This window comes from Mustelus asterias, unplaced genomic scaffold (assembly GCF_964213995.1).
Source record: "Mustelus asterias unplaced genomic scaffold, sMusAst1.hap1.1 HAP1_SCAFFOLD_35, whole genome shotgun sequence".
Classification (NCBI taxonomy): domain Eukaryota; kingdom Metazoa; phylum Chordata; class Chondrichthyes; order Carcharhiniformes; family Triakidae; genus Mustelus; species Mustelus asterias.
In genome coordinates this window covers 5607844-5630271 of record NW_027590117.1, presented here as the reverse complement: position 1 = coordinate 5630271, position 22428 = coordinate 5607844, and the positions used below count along the sequence as shown (strand labels likewise).

Below are 22428 nucleotides of genomic sequence, written 5' to 3'. Positions count from 1 at the left end.
ATCCAATCAGTATAGAGGACAGTGAAGAAAATTAGCTAGGATCTTGATCAATTGGTCCAGTGGGCTGACGAATGGCAGATGGGGTTCAATTTAGATAAATGCGAGGCAATGCATTTTGGTAGGTCGAACCAGGGCAGGACTTATTCAATTAATAGTAGGGCGTTGGGGAGAAGTTATAGAACAAAGAGATCTAGGGGTACATGTTCATAGCTCCTTGGAATTAGAGTCACAGGTGGACAGAAGGCATTCGACATGCTCGGTTTCATTGCTCAGAACTTTGAATACAGGAGTTAGGATGCCTTGTTGAGGTTGTACAAGACATGGTAAGGCCACACTTGGAATAATGTGTACAGTCCTGGTTACCCTATTATAAAAAGGATATTATTAATCTTGAAAGTGTGCAGAAAAGACTTAATAGGATGCTACTGGGAATTGAAGATTTGAATTATAAGGAGAGGCTGGGTAGACTGGGACTTTTTTCCCTGGAGCGTAGGAGGCTGAGGGCTGACCTTTTTGAGGTCTATAAAATAATGAGGGCCATAGATCAGCGAGATAGTCAATACCTTTTCCCAGAGGTAGGGGAGTCTAAAACGAGAGGGTATACGTTTAAACTGAGAGGGGAGAGAGACAAAAGGGTCCAGAGGGGCATTTTATTCACACAGAGGGTGGTGAGTGTTTGGAACGAGCTGCCACAGGCAGTAGTAGAGGCGGGTACAATTTTGTCTTTTAAACAGCATTTAGACAGTTTCATGGGTAAAAGGGATATGGGCCAAATAGAGGCAAGTGAGACTAACTTAGTGGTTAAAAAGGGGGCGGCATAGACACGTTGGGCCGAAGGGCTTTTTTGCATACTACAAACCTCTATGACTCTATGATTAATTCCTGATTGTTCTGTCTCTGCAACACCCACCTTTCATGTGAATTTCTTCCGCTCTGCTGCGGTTCTGTATTGCGGCCAGCAGATGGCAGCACACTCTGGTAGACTGAAGTTTTGGCATCAGAGAGGGATACAATAGGCAAGAATTGTTCACATTATATTGAGCCTGGGACGGAGGAATTTCGAAATATTGAATGTGCTTGCCATATCATTTCCAAATCTACCACTACGCTGCATTCCGCTGTATTCATCATTTGAATCCCGCTAATTTAGCAAAACTATGTTTTTTTTTAACTGAAAATATAAAGTGGCATTTTATTTTGAACCAAATGGCATTTTGAATCATTGTTGTTTAGCATAGTTAGAATTTCATTACGCAACAGTTAAATTATTTGTACAAACCTATCAAAGCATATATTACACAACGTTGTACCTATTTCTGATTGGGGATGTAATGTCGAGAGAAACATGCTTTTCTTGACAAGTATTACTGACCTGTATCTGGGGGTCATGATGTGGAGATGCCGGCGTTGGACTGGGGTAAACACAGTAAGAAGTTTACCAACACCAGGTTAAAGTCCAACAGGTTTATTTGGTCGCAAAAGCCACACAAGCTTTCGGAGCTCCAAGCCCCTTCTTCAGGTGAGTGGGAATATTGCATTGCCCATTCTGCATTGCCCCTGCATTGCCCCTTCTGCATTTCCCCTTCCCACTCACCTGAAGAAGGGGCTTGGAGCTCCGAAAGCTTGTGTGGCTTTTGCTACCAAATAAACCTGTTGGACTTTAACCTGGTGTTGTTAAACTTCTTACTATATCTGGGGGTACAGGTTTCAATCTCAAAATTTGCCAAGGATGCAAGACTTGAAAATATTATGAACTTTAGTGAGGAGGATATTGATAATCTTCAAGAAGATATGGACAGGCTGGTGGAATGGGCAGACACGAGACAGATGCAATTTAATTAATGTCGGGAATTATGAAGTGATATATTTTGCTCCGAAGATCGAGGAGAGGTGATGTAAAATAAGGGTACACCTTCATCCTATCTAATCCCTGTTGCATCTTTACCATGCTAAGATTCCAGTCTATTCACCAATCTGAGAACCCATTGAATATCCAGCCTGAAGTCTGCATTGCCCCTTCTAATTCTGCAGTGATCAGTAAACATGTGGCACTCCCAATTTCCGATATAGTTTCACCCGGCAATGCCTCCCTGCTCCGTCTCACAACTCAGTCAACATTGTACCTCCATTTTGTGCATTGCCCATGGTAGGCTTATCGTGCCCAGTCCCCATTGTGTTTCAGTTTGCTCAATTACATTGCCCAGATTGCAGACTGTTCCAACTTTTCTATTCTCCATTAATAATAAATGAATAAATAGAACCATCCCTTGATTAAACACTCTCACCTTTCAATGTTTAGCTCGTGAGTTTAATGAAGTGCTGTGTGTGATTCCCGCCTTTATGCTTCTGCACAAATTTGGTCAAAGGAAAGTTATCCAAATATATCTTCAATTCTCCTTCTCATTCACAAAGAACTGAGCGGCTGATGGATACAGTTTCAATAGTAGCTTTAAAAAGATAGAGAATGAATTTACAAATTTCAAATTCAAGGGTGACATCAATGCCCGAAGTGGTTTTCTGGCTGTGGTGACGAGAATAACAATGCAGATTATCAATTTGAATTGTTCAAAATCATAGAATGGACCATCCATTGTGGATGGAAGGAAACTTTAAACTGTGCAGCTGTGCTGCGCTTCAGGAGCTTGTTTTACAGAAATCTCCATTAATCAAAAGTTTTGCCTCATCCGCTGAGCATTTCCAGCATTTTCAGTATTTGTTTCAGATTTCCAGCTTCCAGCTTTGCGTTGTGTTCTGTGCAGGTGTTTTACTGGAACAGGGAACAGGTTCTGATCAGTCTTGTGACAGATAGAGTAGAATGTGTCTCCCCACTGTCAAGCCTGTGAGATTAGTCTCCAAGCTGTACAGGAGAATGAGGAAGACGGGGTGGGGCGGGGGGAGGAGGGATCATTCTGGAACGATTTCCTGTACCTGGGACACAAAGGTGTGTATTTGCACAAAGGTATGTCTTTTAGCAGACATAAGATGTCCCAATACGACGTGTACTCAATGAAATTCCTCTTAACTGTTCTCAACGGTTTAACTGCGATATCGTTGAACTGACCAATAGTTTGTACATTGTCAATAATCCACATATGGACCTGCAAAGTGAGCTGGCGGCACGCGGCTCTGTGGCGCAATGGATAGCGCGTTGGACTTCTAAATGATGGCAAGTTAGCCATTCAACGGTTGTGGGTTCGAGTCCCACCAGAGTCGGATTTTGGATCAGATTCGTTACAAACAGTTTGCTGCTTCATTGATGTGATTCAGCTTCCGCACCAACATTTCCTGCTCTGCCATCTCTCCATGTTGTTCCTGTTTATTCGGCTCCCATGGAAACCACTGACTCGAGAATAAATGGCAAACCCCGGGGTCTTTCTTAAACTTTGACACAGGGTTCGCTTAGTAATAGTAACATCATTTTTTCACACTAAGCGATACATAAAGAGGATTAAGGAACACACACACACACATACACAACCAATTTATAAATAAATAGAAACAGTAAATAAATAATAGTGTCCTTCAAAGAGCTGGTGTTATTCTGATGTGTCTGCTGCGCTTGTCCTTCTCGGCTGTAGTGGTCGTGGGTTTGGAAGGTGCTGTCAAAGGAGCCTTGCTGAGTTGCTGCAGTGCATCTTGTAGATGGTGCACATTGCTGCCGTTGTGTAGGGAGTGAATGGGAAGCGAATGAATTTGTCCTGGATTGTGTCAAACTTCTGTAGTATTGCTCAAGATGCAGACACCCAGGCAAGTTATCTCAGGAAACCAGGTGCTCTGGTTTTCTCACAGTCAAAGGATTGGCAGGTTGGGTGGATTGGCCATGCTAGATTGCCCTGAGGTGCCCCAGTAAGTGCAGTGAAGGTAGATCAGCGGGTTGGATGCGTGGCGCCGCAGGGATAGGTCCTGTGTGCGATGCTCTGAGAGTCGGTACAGACTCGATGGGCAGAATGGTCTCCTTCAGCACTGCCGCGATTCTATGATCCTGAGGCCATTTGACTGTTGGAAATTCCCTGAGAAACAGGGGAAAGCTGTGTTTGCAGCATTTACAGCAGTGAATTTGTTGCAGATTTAATAGGTTACTGCAAGATGATGTAAATAGCCTTTTCATGTAAGCAAATAGTGGAGATATTTGTACAGAGTCTCGACACATGTTCTTTATCTCTGTAGATTATGTACTGTAGTGGGAAAGACTATATTAACTTGAAGGGAAGGGATATTACGTCTCGAGTAATTGTCAGGGATTAGGGCTCTGCTCATTTGAACCCAGGAACTTCTATTTACTGGGCAGTTACTTTCACCAACTAAGCCACAGAGTCTGGCGGCAGCCAGAGGTACAGTGAAATGCTGGAAATAAGATTCAGATGGGGTAGATTCTGTGAAAATAGAGATAGCTCACATTTCAGATACTGACCTTTCACGGGAACGATCGTTTCTCTCTCCACAGATGTTACAGGATTTTGGATAGATTCATGAAAGAAAACCAATTGAATCCCACAGTGGCCCATCGAGAATGCACCGATTTCCCTATAAGCCTTTCAAATCCGCCTTTCCCCGACATTGTACAAACACATCAGAGGGAATCGCACACAACACTTAGTGAAACTCTTCCGTTAAACATTGAGTGATTTACCGTGAGCTGGTTCCAGTTACTGTTTTCAGACACACATCTGGTATGAAAGTAGCCGTGTTCAGGATGTGGCTCACACACAGTTTTCTGCTCTGAAGGCAGATGAGATCCTCCTGTGACACGAGGCGATTTCTTCAGAACTTCATTGACACGGGATATGTGTTTCGCTGGCACGGGAAGTATTAATTGTCCAAAATTAATTATCTTCGAGAATTTGGCAGTGAATTCATCCTTGAGCCCTTGCAGTGTATGTACAGATACACTGCTTTTCGGGACGGAGTTCCAGGATTGTCAGCCAGCCACAGAAACGGCGATTTATTTCCAAGTCAGGATGGTGTGTCCCTCTGAGTGGACCGAGTGGTCGTTGTTTCTGTGCATCTGCTGCCCTTGTGCTTCCAGATGAGAGATTTCGCGAGTTTGGCTGATGTCTGGCGCAGCAACTAAAAATCCATGTCAGGAGTGGGATTTGAACCCACGCCTCCAGAAGAGACTGCGACCTGAACGCAGCGCCTTAGACCGCTCGGCCATCCTGACTTCCTCTCTGCAGTCTCTGCAAAAATTGATTTGAATTTCATCTTTGTTGTCATTACATTGAGAACTCGATGTGTTTTTCCATTTTTGAACCCCAGCCAGAGGCCTGTATCTGAGCACCATCCTTCGCCAAGCCGCCGGGGCGTGAGCAGCTTCTCATTGCTGCATTGCTTGCTCTGTTTGCTCAAATCAACAAAGACCCAATTCCCGCCCTACCTGTTCCTTACACGAAGCTGTTGAGAGTGTCAGATCTGAGCAACGTGAAGTCTCCAATTGGAGAGTTACATCCTGGCGACAGGAATATCTCTTCACAGCTGCTTTCGGAGCTGCTGAAGATTTCCAGCATTTCCTGTTTCTGATTTTGTGCTCTATTAAAGGAGTTCATTTAGTGACAACCCAAAACTTGTCTCTTGGACGCAGCTCCAGATCCAGGTTTTCTGTGATCTTCTCACAGACAATTTCACTCTTCACTTTCCGACACACCTGCTTTAAAATCGGCTGTTTTCACAATCAGCATCCTGCCGCATTGCCTTCTTGATTAATAAGGGGATCAGGGATTATGGGGAAAAGGCAGGAGAATGGGGATGAGAAAAATGTCAGCCATGATTGAATGACGGGGCAGACTCGATGGGCCTCGTGGCCTAATTCTGCTCCTATGTCTTATGGTCTTCTGCTCTAAACCTCACCCCACCCTCCACCTGCTTGGAAAAATCGGCAATGCTTTCATGGTCATCAGTAGATTCTTAATTCCAGATACGTTTTACTGAATTCAAATTGCACCAAGAATTCCACCAGGAAACCCAACTGGTTCAGTAATGTCCTTTAGGGAACGAAATCTGCCGTCCTTACCCGGTCTGGCCTGCATGTCTCTCCAGAGCCACAACAATGTGGTTGACTCACAACTGCGCTCGGGCAACTCGCAGTGGGCAATAAATGCTGGCCAGCCAGTGATGCCCATGTCCCATGAATGAATAAAAAAAAACTACTGGCCCAGTCAGCGACGCTGAAAAAAATAAATCGGAGATTTAAAATGTGGAGATACACAACTCCTTTACAATCCCAAACATTGCAAATACAGAATTAATTCCAAACTAATTTACAGTTCTGGGAGCTGACTGTCAGAAAAAAATCTCTTGCGCACACACAATTCCACAGACAGAATCAGAAAGATCCCAATCCTCATACAGCAACAGATAGTGCAAGAGAAGTCTGAATATGACACAGATATAAAGGTAAAGTCACCATAGTCCCAAATGATCATGCGCTGTGCCACATCTCAACAGGGACAGATTACTGGTGATGATTTAGCAGAAGGAGGACATTCGTCCCACCGCACCTGCACGGAAGTCAATCCCACCCAGGCAGTATTCCCGTAACCCGACATATTTACCGTGCTAATCCCCCTGACACGAAGGACCAATTTAGCATGGCCAATCCAGCTCATGCGGCGCTATTATTCATGGCTAACCTGCCGATTCTGGAAAGACAAAATCTGCCACGGGTACCGTTATTGAAGTTGGTGTCTCCTTTGGAGATTCTGAAACCATGTGTTCATGGTGGCAAACACCTGCCCAAAGTTGATTTAAATCGATTATCAGCTGGAGTTTCTAATTGCTTTAGAAATATGGTAATGTGTAATGGGGCTGGAATATTCACCCCTCAAGCCTTTATCGAAATCTGTGTCCACACTTCAATTTTGTTCTGTGAACCGCTAAACGATTCAACAGTCCACCCTCAAAAAGTGGCCAATATGGAGACAATTTGGTTTTATAAATATGATCTGTCTTGAACAGATTTTTTCTCTGATTTGTAAAGGTGTTTCCTGTTGTGTGAAATGTTCTCTGTTGTTCTATGAAGATGATTTCTTTGGCAAAACTGTGGGAATTTCAAGGTCGCCGTTACTGAAGCTAGCTTACAATTCCAGGCTAATTTCGTCCGAATGGACAAATCTTGTTTCTGTTTTCTCTCCATGTATCTATGTATTAAATCAGTGAATTTGAAGTCCACCAGCTGCCGTGATGGGATTTACTCAGTGTCCCCAAAGGTTAGTGCGGGCCTCTGGATTACTGCCCAGTGACATAACCTTTCATCCCTGTAAACAAAAACAGTTCATTCAGCTCATTATTAATCCTCTTCCTGAAGAGATTAGAATTCCCTCCACAGAATTTCATTCAACCGATTGATACAAAGATTTTGTTCTACTCAGGATCATCAGTCATTTGTCCAGATCAAACAAATATTGTTGGGACTTGTTGGGAGCTGTCGATCATGACATGACTGAGAATTTAACGGACAAAATAACAAGGAAATGCATTCTGAGAAAGAGCCCTGCAAAGTTTGGAAGAACAAGCGGATTTCTGTTGACGGAGTAGAACACGGGTCCCACAGAGCTGCATCAGAGTTGTGCATAAAGCGACCGCGACAGGACTCGAACCTGCAATTTTCTAATACCATCACTAAAAGGATCACATTCACACACCTAGAACAAAGAACAATACAGCACAGGAACAAGCCCTTCCGCCCTCCACGGCCGCGCCACTCCCTGGTCCCAACTAGACCATTCTTTTGTATCCCCCCATTCCCACTCCATTCATGTGACTATCTAGATAAGTCTTTAACGTTCCCAGTGTGTCTGCCTCCACCACCTTGCCCGGCAGCGCATTCCAGGCCTCCACCCCCCTCTGTGTAAAATACGTCCTTCTGATATCCGTGTTAAACCTCCCCCCCCCCCCCCTCACCTTGAACCTATGACCCCTCGTGAACGTCACCACCGACCTGGGAAAAAGCTTCCCACCGTTCACCCTATCTATGCCTTTCATAATTTTATACCCCTTATCCCCCGTCTTTCCAGTGAGAGCAACCCCAGTTTACCCAATCTTTCCACATAACTAAGCCCTTCCATACCAGGCAACATCCTGGTAAACCTCCTCTGAACTCTCTCTAAAGCCCCTACGTCCTTCTGGTAGTGTGGCGACCAGAACTGGGTGCAGTATTCCAAATGCGGCCGAACCAACGTTCTATACAACTGCAACATCAGACCCCAACTTTTATACTCTATGCCCCGTCCTATCAAGGCAAGCATGCCATATGCCTTATTCCCTACCTTTTCCACCTGTGGCGTCACCTTCAAGGATCTGTGGACTTGCACACCCAGGTCCCTCTGCGTATCTACACCCTTTATGGTTCTGCCATTTATCGTAAAGCTCCCCCCTACGTTAGTTCTATCAAAATGCATCACTTCGCATTCATCTGGATTGAACTCCATCTGCCATTTCTTTGCCCAAATTTCCAGCCTATATTTATCCTTCTGTAGCCTCTGACAATGTTCCTCACTATCTGCAAGTCCAGCCATTTTTGTGTCGTCCGCAAACTTACTGATCACCCAGTTCACCTTCTTCCAGATCGTTTATATAAATCACAAACAGCAGAAGTCCCAATACAGAGCCCTGCGGAACACCACTAGTCACAGGCATCCAGCCGGAAAAAGACACTTCCACTACCACCCTCTGTCTTCTGTGACCAAGCCAGTTCTCCACCCATCTAGCCACCTCCCCCTTTTATCCCATGAGATCCAACCTTTTGCACCAACCTCATCCATTCGGACACGCGGTCAACGAATAGACCGCTCACCTGACATTAGCACAATTTCAATAAATACTGTGATTTTATATATATATGTAGATATATGTACATATATATATATTTCTTCAGTTCAAATTTTGGATGATCAGCTGATTCCCAAATCCCCGAAAATAAAAGGGAAAGTCTCAGCTGCCGTTAATAGCATTTTTCGATGTCGAAAATGTCTTTTACTCGGAGATTTGTTGCATACTCATTCAGTGATGCCCTCGCAGCGAGAATCGTACCATTAGACCAACAAGACTTTGGCATGTATGGCGCTTATGCCAATAGAATCATAGAATCCCTACAGTGCAGAAGGAGGCCATTCGGCCCATCGAGTCTGCACCGACCACAATCCCACCCAGGCCCTACCCCCACATATTTTACCTGCTAATCCCTCTAACCTACGCATCTCAGGAGTCTAAAGGGCAATTTTTTTTTTTTTTAACCTGGCCAATCAACCTAACCCGCACATCTTTGGACTGTGGGAGGAAACCGGAGCACCCGGAGGAAACCCACGCAGACACAAGGAGAATGTGCAAACTCCACACAGACAGTGACCCGAGCCGGGAATCGAACCCGGAACCCTGGAGCTGTGAAGCAGCAGTGCTAACCACTGTGCTACCGTGCCGCCCCAATACATACTTCCACTTCCATTTCTACTCAATGTTGACCAGCTGTCTTTGCACACCATGAAAGCAAAATAGGGAAATGTGATCCTCTTTATCTTAGACCCTGAATATCCCACCAGATATTCAATGTTAGAATTGTAGTTGCTGTCAGTAAAACAAATTATCATCACATCAGTCAGGGACTGCTATGAAAGAACCGACATGCAACAAAGTGTGGAAGAGCACCGCTACAGGCGTGCAAATACAGAGAAGCAGTTCCGTAGATTAATGATGAAAGTGGGCTTTGCACCCACCCGTGCAGAACACAATCGATTAACAGACCATCGCCAAAACCGCTCGGTCATCTCGTCAGCCACCCAGAAACTTCTAACCGTCTCTTTCCATTTGATTTTCTATCCATGAAGAGTTGGGGAAGAAGTTCACCCTCACCATCACTCCTGGATGTCCAGCCACGTGGAATATGTTGGAAATGTAGCTGCTGCAAACAGAGGAAAGTTCCATCCTATCTGCTCAGGGAATGTTGGGATTGGAGCGGTGTGAAACGTTCCCAGAGCATGTTGCATATATTTATCCTGAGCATGAAAACTCCCAGCGGAAAGACTGAAACCGACACTCATGATTCACATCACTCACACCTTAACCATGAGGCCACTGATGACTTCGAATTTCTCCTAACAATGCCAACTGAACTCATTGACTGGCAGAATGACATTACACACGGGACTGGCGAGTCACAAGCACAGGCCGACTTGGGGAGTGGTGAAAACTGATATCACTGCTTCTGATCTTCACCAGAACAGACAGTGAAATGGAACATTGTTCATTGACAGTTCGGTTGTGAAAAGATGGCTGGTAACTTTCGGAGACATGGAAAATATATTTTCATTAATGTAACGTCCGGCTGTTGCCTCGTTGGTCCAGGGGTACAATTTTCGCTGAGTAGCATTATTATGCGAGAGGTTCCGGGTTCAGATCGCGGAAGAGCCCAGAGGGTTATTTTTAATATGGAGCTGGTTTGAGCTCCCGTGAAGTCACTGCAGAGAATATGTTGCTGCAGAACACGAGGAGAAACAGTCACCAGATTTATAGTTCGTTTGATCATGTTGTGGGACTCTGAGTTTATCATCATACACAAGATAAAACAACCGCAATGTTATGGATTCAGGAAGCTGGCTGAACACAGTCTGTTGTTAACTTTCTGAAGGGCAACAGTCTGAGAGAGTTGAGAATCCCACAGTTTGATTTTATATTTTCCATATTTTAATCTCATACTAATTTCATGAATGTTACAAAACGCCAGAATACAGTGCTTCAGTGAATGGGGAAGAGGGATTGGAGACTGGGGATGATTTGGACTCGAGCTCCACCGAGTCGCTCGGTGCTCTCCTGTCCCCAAACTGAGTCAACACTCCATTGCGAAGCTCAAAGCGTTCCTACCTTAAAAGATTGGCTCATTGTGGTGTAGGCAGTCGATCAGTGATCAGAGCTGTTGCTGCTCATCAGATCCATCTCTTCCGTTAAACCTTACGAGCAAGTACACAGAATTGGATCTGAATGAACAGCAACCTCCATAGCCGTTCCTTACTGACAGGCTGAGGAAATGGGGGCCATTGTTAGCCTCTGTTTCATCGATAGAGTAATGTGGTGTTAATTTCTGAGATGCCCGGGCCATGAAGACAGTGATAGCCAATCTCTATATTAGTAGCAGAGAGACGCACATGCTAATTTTCTGAACTTCTCGGTCCTCAGGCTGGGATGAAGATAGCAGGAAGTCTACTTCATTCCACAAGAGAATCCGACACAATAAGCTGGCTGCAAATGAGGGTTATATGGTTGAGTCAGTCTTCTGTAGTCTGTATCACTGGACTATGCGTTATCATGTTATACGGATTGGAGGTGTTTTTAGATTGATATGATGTGCAAGATTTTATATGTGCTAAACAAGAAACAAAGAAACATATAAAATTAGAAGCAGGAGGAGGCCATTCGCCACTTTCAGCGAGCTCCGCCATTCATTTTGATCATGACTGATCATCAACTTCAGTATCCTGATCCCCCCTTCCCCATATCCCTTGATCGCATTAGTCTCAAAAGTTACATCCAATTTATTCTTGAAATCGCACAAAGGTTTGGCCTCAACCACGTTCTGTGGTAGTGAATTCCACATATTCACCACGCTGTGGGTGAAGGCATTTCTTGTTACCTCAGCCCTATAAGATTCAGATATGTAATAGTGTGATACACGCAAAGCAAAATCAAAAACAATCAAACATTCACAAATGAAACGTGGTTATCCCATTGTGCTGTGGAGCAGCTCTCAGGCTACTTCGCATTTGGAGTTGAATGCTTACCGATCAGGCCCAGAGAAAAGTGCCATTTAAAATATTGTGTTATTCAGATATTGAATTGCTGGGGTCTGAAACAATAATTTCATTTGTGGATGAAAGTTGTGCAGAATTTTCACCAGTCAATTCACAGAAAGATTCAGTGTTTGTTTTCTTTTCCGTTTGAATCTGGAAAATGAATGCATCTTCGATTAACATACAGATCTCGATGTTCTCATCTGTTTATCCAGAGATGTAATTGCAATTACCTAAAAGGTGTTGCAATCGCACTATTCCCGTTGCTATCCCACAAGGGATAAATTAAATGTTCTGGGAATGAACCGACACTGAGCTTGTGAAGTCAGATTACCTGTAGCACGAAGGGATATTTCAGTTAATAGAGAAAATGCGTGAAACATTTTACAGCATTGGGAAAATATATTACACAATCTTCGGTGTCATTGGTGTTCCCGGTAAGTGAATGTTGCGATTGAGGTTTTGTATATCTGTGTGGAAATTAGTCTCTGGTTTTATTCTGCGAAGGTTATTGCTACATGGTTATCTGGAGTTCGCCATTGGACAGATGGCTAAACAGTGGTGCGTTGCTGTGAAGATAAAAGTATTGAACTCTCTTTATGGTTTAGTTCAGTTTCCCTAATTCAAATCAAACAGCCGTTTCCAACAAACCAGCTCCCACAATTCTCAAGTCCATCTATATGTGTGGAATACCTTGTACTATTGCTGACAATTTACTAGTGGATGTATTAGCTACTGTACACATGTGATAAGAGTGTTTTAGTATCATTAGCACAACACCTGATACCAGCATTAATGTATTCCAGCGAATAACTGCGATTGTAGAGCAGTACCAGTGCACTGGTTACTGACTAGAATTAGACTTATGAACGTTTTGATATATAGTACTATGGTATATCTGTCACTGTGGAACTGCACTGCGATTTGTCGATAATTGAAGCGCGTTTCCGAACTCCAGTGATCATATTATACTGAGAATGTCCATTAGTATAGAGTTGCACTGAGGTAAGGTCAATAATTAAAATTAAGCAAAATGGTTCTATTTCGGTATCATTGTTCGTGAACATGTCATAAAGCTGTCATTGTGCCGAATGTTTGTAGTCTATTTCAAAGGGGAGAATTTTGGTGATATTTTCTAACCATGTATCAAGTGAACTCTATTGTTATAATGAGTGTCGAAGGACATATCTTTGGACATAGGCTCAGCAGAAATATACATTTGTTGCAGGAGTTTAGAATAATCTGGGACTAAAAACAGTAATAGGTCACGATAAATTAATTTAGAGTGAATATAGCGTGGCGAAAGTACAAAGTAATTGCATTTACAAATGTCCAGTTTCCATTGAAATACATATAACCACTGTTAGAGGATCTAAACATTTTGTTTCGAAAAGGTATTGTATTCGGCATTAAAGGTGTACATCTTGGCTAATGACACTCTCGGGCTTGATTTGATGCAGCTGAGCGAGAAGAACCACATTCCTTGAAAACAATACAGCTTTTGAGAACTCTCTTCATAGTGTGGCCTTAGAAATTATAAACTTCCCAGACAGTAGAATGGATAGAATCATTCACGTTTCCCGATAAAGTGTTACTAAGGGGACAGTGGGAAAGGAAATTTGAACTTTATAGACCTATGTATTTGGCTTGCTAGGAGACAGTGGGAAAATAACTCCCATACTCTGCAAACTTAGGCATTCTCATGCTGCAGAGAGTGAAGTGTTATTGGCCAAGGTAAATGATTCATACTAAAATGATTGGCTTATGTCTGGACAGGATCAGAAAAAGAGGTGGGCAATTGATATTTGAAAATTATAGTTGTATCATAGAAACCCTACAGTGCAGAAAGAGGCCATTTGGCCCATCGAGTCTGACCGACCACAATCCCACCCAGGCCCTACCCCCATATACCTACATATTTACCCGCTAATCCCTCTAACCTATGCATCTCAGGACTCTAAGGGGCAACTTTTAGGATGGCCAATCAGCCTAACCCGCACATCTTTAGACTGTGGGAGGAAACCAGAGCACCCAGAGGAAACCCACGCAGACACGAGGAGAATGTGCAAAGTCCACACAGACAGTGACCCAAGCCGTGAATCGAACCCAGGTCCCTGGAGCTGTGAAGCAGCAGTGCTAACCACTGTGCTACTGTGCCGCCCTGTACTACGGAAGCAATGACATTTAGAATAAATAATTCTCACACAAGCGTGGATGAGGCCTGGACAATAGTTATGTAAGTCTTCAACCTGAATTCCTGTCTCCTTGAGTTGTTTGTATTTGCTGAGCTGTAATTAATGTAGAGAAATCTCTCACCATCATAATACACATGTCTATCAAAAGCTTTGACAACATGCAAGCCTTATTTATTGCAAAAGAAATGGGGAACAAATCTGGTCCAGATATATATTTTTAAAAATCTTGTGCAATGCTTATTTTCTTTTTTGCTGGAAGCACGTTATTTCTTTAATTCAGAATAAGACACTTCCTCCAGCAGGGTCCTGATTATTGGTTAGTCATGTGCATTCAGTTATAACTTCTGACTGTGACAAATGGAAGGAGATTATTTGATTTGATTTGATTTCATTTCATTTATTATTGTCACATGTATTAGCATACAGTGAAAAGTATTGTTTCCTGCACGCTGGACAGACAAAGCATACCTTTCATAGAGAAGGAAACGAGAGAGTGTAGAAGGTAGTGTTTCACTGATAGCTGGGGTGTAGAGAAAGATCAACTTAAAGCATTCAAAAATCTGGTGGCAGCGGGGAAGAAGCGGTTCTTGAGTCGGTTGGTACGTGACCTCACACATTTCTATCATGTTCCGGACAGAAGATGGTGGGAGATAGAATGTCCGGGGTGCGTGGGGTCCTTAATTATGTTGGCTGCTCTGCCAAGGCAGCGGGAAATGTAGATGAGTCAATGGATGGGAGGCTGGGTTTGCGTGATGGATTGGGCTGCATTCGCGGCTTTTTGTAGTTTCATGCGGTCTTGGGCAGAGCAGGAGCCAGACCAAGCTGTGATACAACCGGAAAGAATGCTTTCTGTGGTGCATTTGTAAAAGTTAGGGAGAGTCATAGCTGACATGCAACGTTTCCTTAGGCTTCCGAGAAAGCAAAGGCGTTGGTGGGCTGACTTAAGTATAGTGTCGGAATGGGGGAACCAGCACAAGTTGTTGGTGATCTGGACACCTAAAAACCTAACGCTTCCGACCATTTCTACTTCAGCCCCGTTGTTGAAGACAGGGACATGTTTTCCTCTACGCTTCCTGAAGTCGATGACAGTCTCCTTCGTTTTGTTCACATTGAGGGGGAGATTATTGTCGCCGCACCGGTTCACCAGAAACCCGAATCCATTCCTCGACTCCGTCTCATCATTGTTTGAGATCTGACCAACTATAGTGGCGTCGTCAGCAAACTTGAAAATCGAGTTAGAGGGGAATTTGGCCACGCAGTCATTGGTTTATACAGAGAATAGTAGGGGGCTGAGAACACAGCCTTGTAGGGCACCGGTGTTGAGGATGATCGTGGAGGAAGTGTTGTTGCCTATCCTTACTGATTGTGGTCTGTGGGTTAGGAAATTCAGGATCCAGTCGCAGAGGGACAAGCCACGGAGTTCGGAGAGTGAGTTTCATAGGAATAATGCTGTTGAAGGCTGAGTTTAGTCAATAAGTAGGAGTCTGACATGAGTGCCTTTGTTAACTAGGTGTTCCAGGATTGAGTGCAGGGCCAGGGCACAGGCGTCTGCTTTGGACCTGTTGAGGCTGTAGGCGAATTGTAGTGGGTACAGGCAGTCCGGGAGGCTGGAATTGATTCGTGCCATGACTAGTCTTTCGAAGCACTTGGTAATGGTGGATGTCAGAGGCAATGGACGATAGGCATTAGGGCACACCACTTGGCTTTTCTTTGCTACTGGGATGACGGTCGTCTTTTTGAAGCAGATGGGGACCTCAGATTGTTGTAAAGAGATGTTGAAGATGTCTGCGAATACCCCCGCCAGCTGATCCACGCAGGATCTGAGTCCTCGTACGGGTACCCCCATCCGGACATGTCGCTTTCCGTGGGTTGACCTTCGAGAAAGGTTCTAGGGGGATTTTGTTCAGTCGGCAGCATGGTGGGTGCAGGCTTAGAGAGCTGAAGTTTCTGTGGTGTAAATTTCTTTGTTCTTTGTTGTTAGCTGTAATTATTTAATGAACCACTTTAATTGATAACCTTTCAATGTCTGGTTATCATTAATGGTTCAGAGTTTCTTCAAATTGGACATTTTCGCGCCCGGGCTGTAAGCGAATAAGGGTGGGTCCGTCATTGGAGGATGGGGGGAAAAGCGGAAACATTTCTGAAATAAAAATGCAGCGGATGCTGGCAATCTAAAATGCAATCTGGACATTCTGGAAATCCTGGGTTCGGCTGAATATGGAGTTGAGGACAAAATCCGATCAGGCATAATTGAATTTAATGGTGGAGCGGGGTCGAAGGGCAGAAGGAAATACTCCTGCTGAAAGTTCTTCATTTGTATGTACGTTCCAATGCAATACTCAACATCGCTTGCAGTAACTATGGGGAGAATAAAAATATAGCTTCATATATGTGGAAGATGGTGCTATAATGGCTTAATACCTCAATCTCCGTCAAAGAAAGTGGAATGTTCGAAATACAATTGATTTTTAAGAGTCTCAAATTGAAAGCGAATGGGGAACATGATGTTATTGGATCTTTTGGGGGGTTAATTTCAAAGCAACATGCGGTTCAGAAATTCTGCATTCGGAATCTGTCCTCTTCGCCTGGACTGCCTCAGGGCCCAGGCAAAAGTCAAAATGTTTGACAATTAGCTGAAATCTGAAACAAAAACTTAACAATGCACTTAGTTGCTGTAAACCGCTGTTGAAGCGTTTGTAGGATGGTGGATGCAGATACACCACATTGAATGCAAACACGAAGGATTGAGAAGGCCGATCACCATCGCATTCTTAAAGGTAATTGGGATGGAGATCAAATTCTAATCTTCCATCGACACTCACATGCTCTCATAGAATGATAATCAGAATAATTATCTTATCATCTTAATTGCCACAAGTTACAGTTGGAAGTATTTTGCCAAAGCCACTTCCTGCCATCCCAAAGTCTGAAACATCACAATGACTGTCCTTAATAGGTCGCGGTCTGTACCCAGCCGGACACTGAGCCTCCTGTTAATGGTCTCAATTCTGATTAAAAACTGAATAGACAAGATCCATCGATTTCCCTTCATCAGACTTCCTTGTTTGTTTATTGGAAAAACAAACTTCATTTATATTATTTAAGTTTGATCTTTTATTTACTGACCCATGCCGACTGTCCTTAATCAGTACGAACCTCTGAGATCGCTTATTGACGTTTTTCTCTGGTTATTGGTTCCATAAGCGGACACTGTCATGCTGTTATGCTATATTCCCACTCGTTGTTAACACTGCCCTTGCACATTTCATGGAATGCAGGAGCTGACAGCTCTTGATGCTCTCCAATCTTATGACACCGCCACGCTGTTGATGAAAAATTTTAAGTTTAGCGAATGCATTTCCACAATCTCAAGCATCGATAAGTGCAGCCTTTTCAAATAAAGTGGATAGTGAAGAAGGCTCTTTAAAGTAAAGTAAAAAGTTGACTTATTATTCACAAGTAGGCTTACATTAACACTGCAATGAAGTTACTGTGAAAATCCCCCAGTCGCCATCCTCTGGCGCCTGCTCAGGTGCACTGATAGAGAATTGAGCATGACCATTTTTCCTAACCACAATGTCTTTCGGACTGTGGGAAAAGACTGGAGCACCCGGTGGAAATTTATGCAAACAAGGGGAGAAGATGCAGACCACAAACAAACAGTGACCGAAGCAGGGAATTGAATCCAGGTCTCTCACGCTGTGATACAGCAGTGCTAACCACTGTACCACCATGCCAACCACGAAGTTATGGATTTCCACGACCTCAGGCATCGGAATGTGCGGTCTTTTCAACGAAATAAAGTGGATTCTGAAGAAGGTTCTCTCGGATTGCAAAGTGATCTTGATCAGTTGGGCCAGTGGGCCGATGAATAGCAGGTGGAGTTTAATTTAGATCAATGCGAAGTGATGCACTTTGGTAGTCAGAATCGGGGCAGGACTTACACAATTAATGGTAGGGAGTTGGAGAGAGTTATAGAACAAATAGATCTAGGGTTACAGATTCATCCCTCCTTAAAAATGGAGTCACATGTGGACAGGGTGATGAGGAAGACATTCGGCATGCTTGGTTTTATTGGTCAGAACACTGAATACAGTAGTTAGGACTTCTTGTTGAAGTTGTACAAGATATTGGTAAGGCCACACTTGGAATACGCTGTTGAGCTCTGGTTACCCAATTATAGAAAATATAGTATTAAACAAGAAAGAGGGCAGAAAAGATTAATTGCGATGCAACTGGGACTTGATAGTTTTCCTGATAAGAAGAGGCTGGATATAGTGTGACTTTTTCTCCCTGGAGCGTAGACGTCTCAGGGGTGATCTCATAGAGAGCTAAAAAGTAATGAAGGACATAAATAAGGTTGATAGTATCAACTTTCTCAAAGGTAGGGGGGTCTATAACTAGACGGCATAGGTTTGTGGTGAGAGGGGAGGGACACAAAAGAGTCCAGAGGGGCACTTTTTTCACAGGGAGGGTGGTGAGTGTCTGGAACGAGCTGCCAGAGGAAGTAGTAGAAGAGCTGGGTACAATTTTGTCCTTTAAAAAGCATTTAAACTGTTACATGGGTCAGATGTTTACAGACGAATGCGGACCAAATGCGGGAAACTGGGACAAGTTGAGTAGTATAAAAGGGCGTCGTGGATAAGTTGGGCCGAGTGGCCTGTTTCCATGCGGTAAGCCTCTATGACTCTATAAATGTTGAGTCAATGCCCCTAAAAACATCGGCATCTCTTCCCAATTCATCCATTTAGATACCAGGGGTTATTATAGAACACTGATCATTGTCCAATAATTCAGTAAATTATAATCCCCTATACTGGAATTAGTCTGCTATTTCCACAACATTTTGAAGAACAATAACTTCTATTGTTATGTTGCATTAATTTGTACTATTATTTAGACCTAGACAAATCGGATTTGTCTGTAGAAATTAAAATTGCGTTTCAGGTTGATGAATCGTTGCAGCTGATTTTATCTGTGCACCATGGTGAGCACGTTGTAATCTATGTAGGAATTCAACGCGCTCTTCGTTTTTAAATGATGTGTCGTGTTTTCCTCGCAAGATAACGATCCATTCTGGATATTCATTTGTCGTGCGGTGCAATGTTGGGTTGAAGGCTGATGATCGAGTTCGATGGAGTTTCACTTCACTGATATCAGTCGCCAGTCTGTCACGAAATGATTTATTGCAGGTTTTTGCAGCTGAATGTATGCTTGACTTGCTGCAGTATCGTGATCTACAGTTCTGATGTTTAGTCAACAAGTTATTCATTATGGTCCCGATCCTATGATGTCTCATTTCTGGCAGTGAAGATAATCTGCTTTCAAATCTGCAAAACATCTGAGCCTGGAACGAGTTCGATTTCCGGGAGGAGATTACCATCAAAACAATTTCATTATTATCCTCGAATCCCACTGCAAGTGCAATTCGGGAGAAGGTTCCAAATATGTTCAGTTGAACATTAGGGAAGCCCAATCTTAGGGAAGAGGGTATACAATCCAATGACAGTTCCGTCATGGAGAGTCTGATCCCAGAGAGTCCAATTGCAATTCCATCCACTCAGGCGGGACTGTTCCCAGACATAGATTGCCCTCCCAAGCTGGGATGGACTCTGTTACTGAGGGTGGATGTCCAATTGTGGTAGGGTCCAATGCTGGGTTCAGGGCTGATGATCGAGTTGGATCACTGAGATAGGCTGAAAGCTGGGGCAGGAGACGTGCCATTCCGGCTGTTATTTTGAAGCACAACGATATAATGGGAAACCCACTTCAGCCACAGTTCCACCTCGGCAGTAGAATGTGTCATTCTTCCTGTATCCTTGGCCTTCACTATTTGCCAGCTCACCCTGTGAGAGGTTGCCTCCTCATTCTATTTCCCGAATAAATTGCACTCGAATAGGCACTGTTTTGCACTACTGTCTCAATAAACGCCAGAGACTGTGTTCAATTCCGGCCTTGGGTAACTGTCTGTCTGGAGTTTGCACGTTCTCCCCATTTCTACGTGGGTTTCCCCCGAGTGCTCCAGTTTGCTCCTCAAAGGTGAGGTTGATTGACCATGTTAAATCTCCCTTTAGTGTCATAGAGATGAGCAGGCCAAATACGGAGGTGGGATTGCTGTCGCTGCAGGCTTGATAGGCTGAATTGCCTCGTTTTGCACTGTCGGAATTCTGTGGTTCTCTGGTTTTAAGTGCTGAAAGTGGGTGGTTATTAGTGTTGTCTTTTCGTTTTATCATTAATCCAAGTGGCGACGAGTTGTTCCGAAAATCCTGATTTTTATCACGGTTTATTTGTGATGATGTTATATTGAGATTTTCAATTTACAGTTCCTATTCTCCATTGCAGTTAATTTAATAGCGATTGTGATCCTATCCCGGGGAAAGTGTGGTCTCTCCACCTGCATAGCTCATTACCTGGTGGCCGTGGCAACGGCGGATCTTTTTGTTATTATCAGTGAGGTCATACTATATCGATTGAATTATTATTATTTCCACGGATCTTTTCTGGATATCACCCCTGTCTGTAGTGTTATCTATGTTCTGACTCTTTCAGCTGCAGATTGTTCTGTCTGGTTTACTGTCAATTTCACTTTTAATCGATGTGTTGCCATTTGTTGTCAAAACCTGAAAACAAAATATTGCTCCAAGAAAAGAGCGATATTGGTTATATCAATAACTGGTGCTCTGCTCTGTTTTAAAAATATCCCCTTTTACTTTACAGTTGAACATGCATGGATAATTGATAATGTGCCATGGGACTGTGTAATAAAGTCAAGCTATTTCACTGAGCCTGGATGGGTGGGATTTGACTGGTTTGATAGAATTTTAGCACCAATGTTGCCATTTGCATTAATTCTATTGCTAAATGCTCTGACTGTCAGATATATTTTAGTGGCCAGTCGAATCCGCAAGAGACTGAGGGATCAAAGCAAGGGGGATACTCACAGTGATGCGGAGATGAAAAGCAGAAGGAAATCTGTGATATTGCTCTTCACCATATCCGGCAGCTTCATACTTCTGTGGTTGACACATGTAACAGAATTCTTATATTATGTCATCACAAGGAAAGATCCTGCAGATTATAACAGTTCTGAATACGTATTTCGGAAAGTTGGATATATGCTGCGGATTTCAAGTTGCTGCACAAATACATTTATTTATGGAGTGACTCAGTCCAAGTTTAGGGAGCAGTTCAAAAGGGCAATGACATATCCAGTTGTATCAATTATTAACTGCATTACCAAATAAATCAATTTAAATCAGTGTGATCGTGGGTCCCAATTTTTTCATCCATGAGTCCAATATTCATCTCAAGCCTTCCATCAAGTATATGATACTAAGTATCGCTGGGAGTTTGCATATACAACTACCAGCAGTTGGCGATCAATCATGGCAGACGTGAGACAGAAGCATATCTTTCATGTCAGGTAAGGAAACAAAAATACAGTGCCTTATCTTCACCCAATAGTTAGATTTCATGCTCCTCGCAGTCGCTTAGAAATCAGAGAATGAAACGTTCATCTCACAATTGCAAAATATTGAAAATTTGTGATGTGTTCTGGTGCAATGTGTTATTAAACATATCTTTAAATTATATTATGCTTCGACCCCCCGATGCATGTGTGGGTTTCAGATAAGAAGTGCAAACAGTATTCAAACCCTGTGGGGTCGGGACAGAGTACACCGAGGGAAAGCTGTTCCATTGATGAGAGGAGGATCGACAACCGGAGGGCACTTATTGGAGATAATTGGCAAAAGAAGAACTGATGATGCAATGAAAACCGCCTGAGAGAGGGGTCACAGTAGTGAGACTTGAGGATTTCAAAAGGGAATGTAATTATTATCTGGAAAGAAAATATCTAGGGTTACACTGAAAAAGCAATAGAGTGACAACAGGTGCCTGCAGAGAGCCAGGAAAAACATGAAGGCCTGAATGGCCTCATTTTATCTTTATTTCAAAATTCATTCCGCGATATTGGACTTGCTGGTGATTCCCCAATAATTAATCATCCCCAGCTACCCTTGAGAAGATGATGGTGAACTTGAACCGCTGCAGTATCTGTGGTGCAGGTACATCCACTGTGCAAGTAGGGCTGAATTCCAAGCGTTTCTAACCCAGAGACAGTGAAGCAACCACGATGTATTTTAAAATTAGGATGGGGAATAACTTCGAGGGGAACCTGCATGTGGTGGTTTTCCCAGGTATCTGCTGCGATTGTCCTTCAGGAAAGTTGTGGGTTTGGAAGATGCCAAATCAGGAACATTCAGCTTGGCTGGGCAAACAACACAACTCCCTTCCCCGCTGTGCCCCAGCACAGAATGGATGATATCCCAAGCCCGAATCCCATTAAGGCCACATTGATTCATCAATTGTTCTCTTCCCCGAAACTCCGGGAATCTCAACCGAATCCTTTGATCTTTAATTCTCTCTTCAAATAACATTTTGTCTCCTGATTAAGTCCATCC

At 43.4% G+C, this 22428-nt stretch overlaps 1 protein-coding gene and 2 non-coding genes across 3 annotated transcripts in view; 1 reads left to right on the top strand and 2 right to left on the bottom strand.

Moving 5' to 3' along the window:
• LOC144482259 (putative G-protein coupled receptor 139) overlaps positions 1 to 9755 on the bottom strand; it is a 31468-nt gene extending 21713 nt beyond the window's left edge. The window contains exons 1-2 of the mRNA XM_078201447.1: positions 9643 to 9755; positions 9425 to 9555 (exon numbers count right to left, since the gene is read on the bottom strand). Coding sequence (XP_078057573.1) covers positions 9425 to 9555; positions 9643 to 9755 — 244 coding nt within the window. The remainder of the gene's footprint in view (positions 1 to 9424; positions 9556 to 9642) is intronic.
• Positions 3123 to 3213, top strand: trnar-ucu (transfer RNA arginine (anticodon UCU)). Its single transcript is given in 2 exon segments — positions 3123 to 3159; positions 3178 to 3213. It is a non-coding gene; the product is annotated as a tRNA-Arg (tRNA).
• Positions 5079 to 5161, bottom strand: trnal-cag (transfer RNA leucine (anticodon CAG)). The gene has a single exon. It is a non-coding gene; the product is annotated as a tRNA-Leu (tRNA).
• Positions 9756 to 22428: the final 12673 nt, after the last annotated feature.